At 36.3% G+C, this 8331-nt stretch overlaps 1 protein-coding gene across 2 annotated transcripts; it reads right to left on the minus strand.

Annotated features, from left to right (window-relative positions):
- Positions 1-618: 618 nt before the first annotated feature.
- LOC111366266 (pentatricopeptide repeat-containing protein At4g33990-like) lies at positions 619-6882 on the minus strand. Of its 2 annotated transcripts, none has more exons than XM_022986992.1 (4): positions 6653-6882; positions 2481-4997; positions 1086-1292; positions 619-996 (listed from the first exon to the last, which is right to left on the minus strand). In XM_022986992.1, exons 1-2 carry the CDS (start codon positions 6703-6705, stop codon positions 2543-2545), a joined length of 2508 nt encoding a protein of 835 aa, XP_022842760.1. In that variant the 5' UTR covers positions 6706-6882; the 3' UTR covers positions 619-996; positions 1086-1292; positions 2481-2542. The 2 variants fall into 2 exon arrangements, with proteins under 2 accessions (XP_022842760.1, XP_022842759.1); XM_022986991.1 differs by having other exon boundaries at positions 1086-1297; positions 6653-6879.
- Between the last annotated feature and the right edge of the window lie 1449 nt (positions 6883-8331).

Consider the following 8331-nt stretch of genomic DNA (forward strand, 5'->3'; position numbering starts at 1 on the left):
CTGCAAAATAATTTAATTGTACATTTTGAAATATATACTTCAAATCGAACTATTTAAGTTCTCAATTTCGAAATGTATAATAATTATACGCTTCACTGTTGGATATTGGTTAAATAAATCAAGAATTGAAAAAATCGATTAAAGTGACTTCGTATCGACTTCGGCCAAATACTCAAAAGCTCGACTCAATCCGTTTAGGCAAAAATTGTTTGCCACTTCGCCGCTTCGGGGAGCACAAACGGGGATCGACCTGTCCGGTCAGGTCGCGGGGGGCTCGGGGGCAACGCCCCCGAAAGAGAATTTTGATTTCTCTGCATGTATTGAAGGGTATATTTAGCATTTCGAAAACCAATATCGGATGAATGAGAAATTACGAAAAAGGACGAAAATCAGTGAATAGACACCTTTTCATAAAGGTGCATTATTTGGAAAGGGTACATGGTTTGACCTCAACCATTAGTGAATAGACACCTTTTCATAAAGGTGCATTGTTTGGAAAGGGTGCATGATTTGACCTCAACCATTTCGTCCACACCCTTTCATGGTCTATAAATAGAACCCTTTGGGTGTCCTATTCCACACAATTTTGATATGCAAAACGTCTCTCATCCTCTCTTCTATCCAAAATCAAAATCATTTCATTTATTTTGATTTTCCTTCATTTCATCCTTAGAATACATAAGCCTAAATTTAGTTCGTTGTACTTGTGTTTTGGAGTGCTACAAATAAAAGTGTAGCCGTTGTATCTTGGGAGTCGATTGCCGAAATCCGTAGGCACCGTTGCCGGGCAAATTCGACTTAAGGACAAAGAGTTCAACTCTTGCCTCGGCTTTGTCACCATCATTATACTTATTTTGGCGTCACTATTCACAAAATTCGTCCAACATTCACTACACGAGATAATTCATTAGGAGGAGTCAACTTCTTTACCTCAGTGAAAAAGAGGTCCATGTAGCCAAACCTTCGTCATGTACTTCATGATTGTACAAGACAAACCTGAAAAGAAAGAGCATCAGTAAAGGAACAAAGAAAATGATAATTCGAGGAAGAAACATTGAAGCGAGAGAGAGGGAGTGAGAGTTTACTGTGGCTTGGTGAAGAACAACTTTGGTTTAGTAATGAAGCAGGATTGATTGATGGTGTTGAGTTCGAGCCACAACTCCTCTTTATCTTCGTTTTCGTCTCAAATGGACAAAGTCCCAACTGTCTAATCCCATTGAATACCAATTTCAGGCTCCGTGCAATTACTCGACTTTGCCAACTGAGCACCATAAGAATGGTGCTTATTACATCTGTCCTGAAACATTTTTCAGCCTGCATATTCAGTCTAAGCGAAACCGAAAATCTAATCTAGTTCCAATGAAAATGAGACGAAAAAGTCAAGTAACAATAGTAATAGAACATATAGATAATTGGATACAAACATCCAGATCATGACAGCTCTAATCATTTGAAGTATATTATGATACATGAGACTTTTTAGTTTTACAAAAGCCACTAAACACTTCACCCAAACATAAGCAGCAAATTTAGTTTAGAAATATAAACGAAATTAAAATAAGAGATGATATTCTAACCGCAATGAAAACTAAATATTGCAGAAGATAAAGCTTGGTATATAAATCCTTCTAAATATTGCAGATCAGAACTCAGAAGGACAAACAAGTCAAAGTCTTAAATGCAAAGCAAAACAAGAACAAATTACCCACAAACAGCCAAGAATTTATAGGCTTTTTGATAAACTGACTCCTAAATCAGTGTAATATTCGACAATATGGTTTTTAATCTCATTATGGTCGTTTGGAAAAGAATTTTTCTCAATCAGAATAGTGGAATGGAAGGCACTACAAGAAAAAAAGACTCCTTTTCTGATTGCCCCATGAAGAGAGCTGGAAGACGAGTCGAAGAAGCCAAAAGAGCAGGAAGATTATTACCCCAATTTAAAAAACGATAAATTTTTTTTTAAAGAAAATAGTAATGAATGTATTCAAAAGTTGAAAAGAATATTAAGTTTGGAGGAGAAAATAAATTTACGAAAAAAAAGAAAAAGCAAAACCTTTTGAAGGGCCAGAATATTCAATCTCTGAGAGAATAATATGTTAACGACATAATGAAATGTGCATTGTTTGCATAAAAAGTCTTGCAGATTGAATTCTCATGTATTATCCACATTTAGAATAATTGGATCAACTTGGTTAGTTATGTAGAACTTGGGGCCAAATTGTCATACATGTAAAAGAAAAAGGTTAAGATAATCACCATAAAAGTTCAAGAACAATGAGATCAAGAAATATAAGAATTGAATATTATTTAATAACTAGAAATAGGAATTTCCTGGGAATATATGAAGTCATTAAAACTAAAGTATTTTAAAGAAACGCGTCGTATTAAGAACACACATTTAGACATAACCAAAAAGCATGAAGAGAGGTATGACTCAGAAGGAAAACAAAACTACAATTCAGAATTGATTTCATTACCTCAGCACCTGAAGGAAATGACATCATCACTTTTTCTCAATCAAGAAATGGCAGACTATGAGTCACCAATAATCCCCACAGGAGCAAATTCCATCTTTGAAATGATGAAAGCGGTTAGAATCTCGGACAATGATCTCTCTCTCCATAATCTTCGAAATGAATTTTGTCACATTGTGGCAATCACCGCATACTCGCAAATTCTTATATATTCGAATGGGAGTTCTAGGAGGAGTATTCAGAATTCCGTACATAATAGCCAACCTCTCACTGTGACTTGTGAGGATATTCTCTTTTTCGTCATCCTCAACATCCTGTAATACAAAGTTATAATCTGGAGTATAACCAAAGCTCTTCATTTTGGCATTTAAAATTGCCAACTCCTTGTATATCTCTTCATGCTGCGAATGAGTTCGATTGCCCGTATAAAACACTTCTATTCTACTGTGTAGGTCGATCGAGCTCCAACCAGGCGTCTTCCTCAGTCCTCTGTCCCTAGCTAGTGATCTCACTTCATCCACCCTCTCCCATCTACCAAATTTTGCATAAAGATTTGACATCAAAACATAGTATCCAACATTTTCTGAATCAACTTCAAACAAGCGATCAGAGACCTTTTTACCCAGCTCAACATTTCCATGGGTTCTACAAGCACCAAGAAGAGCTCCCCATACAGAAGCATCAGGTCTCATAGGCATACGCTCAATGAAATTATACGCCACATCCAATTGACCAGCCCTACCAAACAGGTCCACCATGCACCCATAGTGCTTCAAAGTAGGTTTCATCCCATAGTTGTGCTGCATCACATCAAAACACCACTTGCCCTGATCAACCAAACCCGAATGGCTACAAGCACTCAATAATGACAAAAAGGTCACATGATCAGGCATCACCCCTTCATCCAACATCTCTCTAAAAAGCTGCATACAATTCTCACCATGTCCATGGAGTCCATGACATGATATTATGACATTCCAAGGAACAGGGCTTACCCTTGGCACCTCATAGAACATAAACATTGCATCACCCAGTCTTCCACATTTTCCATATAGATCAACGAGGCAAGTACCCAGGAAGACATCCGTGTCAATACCCACCTTTAACACCTGCCCATGAATTCTCATCCCGTCAATCAAGGCCCCAATATGAGCATAAGCGGGTAGAATGCTAACCCATGTCCCTTGGTTAGGAGTGAAGTCCTCACAATCTTTCATCATGCGGTACACTTCAATGGCTGCATCTGCGAGACCATTTTGAGCATAACCTGTTATCATTGTATTCCATGAGATCACATCTTTGCAAGAAAGTTCTTCAAAAACCTTGCGCGCAGGATCAAGAGCACCTATTTTAGCATACATATCAACAACAGCATTACCAATTATAGTGTCTTCCATTATCCAACATCTTCTAATACTGAATCCATGAATGGATTTGCCAGACAATGAGTCCCTGGTTTGAGCTATAGTGGAAGCCAAACTGACCAGTGTCAGTACATCAGGCTGAAACTTATTTCCCAGCATCTCGTAAAAGAACATCAACGCATCATGCGGGCAATCATTTTGCTCATATACAGCAATTATTGAATTCCACGACACCAAATCTCTAACAACCATCTGATCAAAGATCCTCCGAGCACACTCCAATTTACCGAATTTGGCATACATATTAATAAACGCATTGGAAACAAACACATCGAACTCTAATCCATGTTTTATGACATACAAATGGATCAACATCCCATGTAATATATCATCCTTTTGTGCACAAATTGGAAGAATACTGGAAATAGTCACCGCATCCATATCTACACCCTCCAATCTCATGTCATCCACGACACTCAAAGCCTCATTAGCATTCCCATTTTGACAAAACCCAGAAATCACAGCATTCCAACAACCCATATCACGAGTTGGCATGTCCTTAAAAAGTTTAAGTGCAATATCAAAAGAGCCAAAACGGCAGTACATATGCACCAAAGAAGCAGCCACAAACACATCCCATTGAAAACCCATTTTGACAACCCAGCAATGAAGTCTCGTTCCATCATGTATTGTACGACAAGCTTTCAGCACAGGAGGGAAAGTATAAAAGTCAGGCTGAACATTAGAGGCCAATAACATTTCATTCACACAATTCACCGCTTCACGGTAATAGCCGTTCCGGACATAAGATGATAACATCGAATTCCAAGTATAGGTATCTTTTCTCGGTATTTGATCAAAAGTTTCTCGAGACAACAAAACATCACCAAGATAGGCATAGATATTAACAAGCTTGGTGGCATTGAAAATACTCTGGACCATCCCTGACACGATGAGAAGGGCGTGCAAGCATTTGGCAATACCAGTTTTAGTGCATTTATTGAATAAACGCTCAAAGTCAAACTTGCCGTTTCTTTGCTCAATGCCATCTGATAAAGCCACTATGCAGCTCGCACCAGTGGAATTTAAGCGGAAATGAGTTGAAAAGGTCAGCAGAGACTTTGGAAAAAGGTTGCTTTTGCAAGTTGGCAGCAATCTGAGTATACAAAATAATAAATATTAATAACCCAATATAATCAGTTAGTATTTTATTGTAGGATAATACCAGAGACTGATAGGTGGAAATGCATGGTAGCTGAAACTAAAAGCACAAGTCTATTGTCCAAACCCAAAATTTTGAACCAAATAAACCACATCAAAAATGACAAAGGGCAAAATTTACCTTACTTGCAACATAAATTGTATCTGAATTGAAAAAATTCAAAGATAGTCTCAAATTCAAGCGTTTTTTTAACAAGGCATGCAAGAGAATATATTTATCTCACAATGTTCAAAAGTTAAACATTCAACCCTTTCCTAAAAATTGGCTGGCAATAAGCATTTAATACTAACACACAAGTTTTCAAACTTCATTATTTCCATAAGAATGACTGTGGGGCTGTTAATACAAATATAAGAATAATTCAACTTAACTGACTTAACTTTAAGTGCAAGTTTCTGTCAAAACCTATCTACTTTAGTATAACAATATATATTTTACAATTACGTACACACAACTGGTGAAGCCAAACTTCTTTAGTGCAAATCCTTTTACTTTCATTTTAAGTTGCCAACAGAAACTAAATGATATACACCGTCTCATTCCATAACTTTTTTCCTTCTTTTTTTATATAATATGCATAAGAACAGAATGAAAGATGAGTTTATACATAATAAAGATATAACGCTTAATAAATATATGCAAAATGAGACATTGATAGCAAAACAAAACAGAAAACTCTTTGGGCAGATTTTAGACAAGCAGAATTACAATGATGCTTACAACATTGCAGCAAAATTATTCAGTCAAAACATGAACAAATTCATACTTCAAAAAGATAATACAAACCTATAAAATGTCTTGAGAGAGAAACGCAAACTTAAACCCTCATTTTGCCCCCCATTGTTTTGGTTAATCAATTTGAGGAACAAGAATTCATCTTTCTTCTACAAGAACTCGGATTTGGGTTTTTCTATGCTTTCTGTATAAACGTGTTACTGTACATATAAATATTGGAGGTGGGGTTTTGAAGAGGTTGAGGATGGCGGTGGCTGTGTGTGAACCAGTAAGGGCTTTCGACAGGCGATGGGGTTTTTGGGGAAGATAGATAAGAGAGTTTTTTTAAGGCTTAGTCCTTGTTTGGTGGCCACCCACCACCAGCACCACCACTACCACCGTCGACACCACCTATAATGTCAATTGTCAAAGACAAAAATAACCTACCCACCCAACCATCTCATTATCAGCAGTAAAAACCATGGCTTCTTCATCAATGGCGAAATCAAATTTCCACCACCCAACCATCTGCCATTGCAGTCACCAATTTCCAATCCAAATTTTGAAACCGAACAAAAAGGTGAGGGTAATTATCCTTGAACAGTGGGGCAAATGATGAAGTCGGAATAACTGTTCAAAATTGGAGAAATTGGATTGGAATTTGGAGACGGAATAAATATCATCCATCTTTAGACTCCTAATTGATGTTCTGAAGAAAGTGAATATCTCAGAAGATGAAAATTGGTGCTAATGGTATTCCGGCGTTATTGAGTTTTTTGCGTATTCCAGTGGTATTTCAAAGCCAGTAACAAGTAAGATCCGAGGTTTGCCATTAACATAATTTAGGAATTCAGGATTTTTTTCTGAAGCCATACCTTTTGGTCTTCGTCCCATGTACTGATTCTCGGCCCAAGAGCGTAAGCAACATTGGGGTTCAAAAATTCTTTAATCGGGTCATCCGGATCAGTTGTGTCCTTATCAGACTTGATCTTGAGAGAAGGCCATGGGGGATTACAGAGGCGGCGCGGCCTCGAACGTCATTTGCTGCGGCGGTTGTCGGCAGCCAGCTGGAGACTCTCTTTTGAGGAAGAAGATGACGTGACCTATTCCTTTTCTCATATAATATTAACATCATATTTTAATTGCTTTTAAGTCCTCACCATTTTTTTATTATAAAGTTCAGTATGTTACTACATTTACATCAAGATTTACGTAGTTCATCATTATGTAATGTCACATGGTACTCCACCATGCACTAATTTAAAACATAACTAACTTTTTCATGAAATATCTTTCATCCATATCATATTATGTAATCCATTGTTTACATTTTTCATGTTAAAGTAGCAAAATCCTGAAGTTCAGGTCAACAATTGTTTTCTATTAATTACCATATTTCACCCTTGATGATGGTTTCTGTCAAAAATCTTTTGTTTTTGTGTATTGAAATGATAGAAATACATTTTAACTCACTTTCACATAAGCCCTCCAAACAAACCTTTTGGATGAAAATCGTTATCAAAGATTAGATCTGTTATCAATGAAAGATTAAGATAAAAAAGCATAATACAACAAATAAAAATCCTGATGTGAATATAATATCCTATTTTTCTTCTATTGTTTTCATTTACATTATTAGACAACTTTTGTCCCCAAAAGAAACCTCACGTGTCATTTTAATGGTTATTTTCCTCTTTCGATATATGAAAGGATGCCTGATTGTATTTGTTACTATATTTTTATTTTATTGTATCACGTTTCAATTGTATTAAATATTTATCGTGACACTTATATCTATATATTTTTGTTGCATTCTAATCTTCAATATTTAATTATTAGCACATTTTGATATTTTTTCTTGCATTCTAATCTTCAATCTTTTATTATTAGCACATTTAGTCTTTGTAATCATTTCAGTCTGAATATTTTGTGAGTGTGTTTTTAAATGCGGAACAAATATTTTGCCGCACTTTTATATTTGTTTTATTTAATATACAAAGAGCAATTAAGTATTGTCATGCTTTCCTAATGGACTTTATGACAAAAATATCATCAATGACAAGATATGTTAAATAATGGAAGGTAAATCATAAGAATACGGCAAAAGAATTGAGGACATATTGTTGAAATCCCTAACTGACGGAGTAAAGATGGTCTTTTATTCCAGTTACCATATATAAGATATTGTGATTTATTAGAATTGTAGGAGATTTATTTTTTCCTTTCCCATGTATTCTCCTTGCACTATAAAAAGACCAACTTACTGTACATTATTTGTGAAGAAGATAAAAGTTCTCTTCCGTGTTTTATCTTTCATGGTATCAGAGCCAAAGGAAAAGTTTTACTTGCTGTGATTTTTTTCACTCGGACCTCTGTTTTTCTTTTTTTGTAATCGGCGTCTTCCTCTTCGATTGTTGGTGGCTGTGTGGATTCCGTCCTCAAGTTTGCATTTTTCAGGTTCTGGTAGCACTGTTCGGTGTTTTCTCTCGAAGCCTCAGGTCGAGCTCTCTCCAGGCAGGTTGGAACACATTTTCTTCCAATCATTGGCAACGTC

The sequence above is a fragment of the Olea europaea genome, chromosome 17 (genome assembly GCF_002742605.1).
Source record: "Olea europaea var. sylvestris chromosome 17, O_europaea_v1, whole genome shotgun sequence".
NCBI classification, from domain to species: domain Eukaryota; kingdom Viridiplantae; phylum Streptophyta; class Magnoliopsida; order Lamiales; family Oleaceae; genus Olea; species Olea europaea.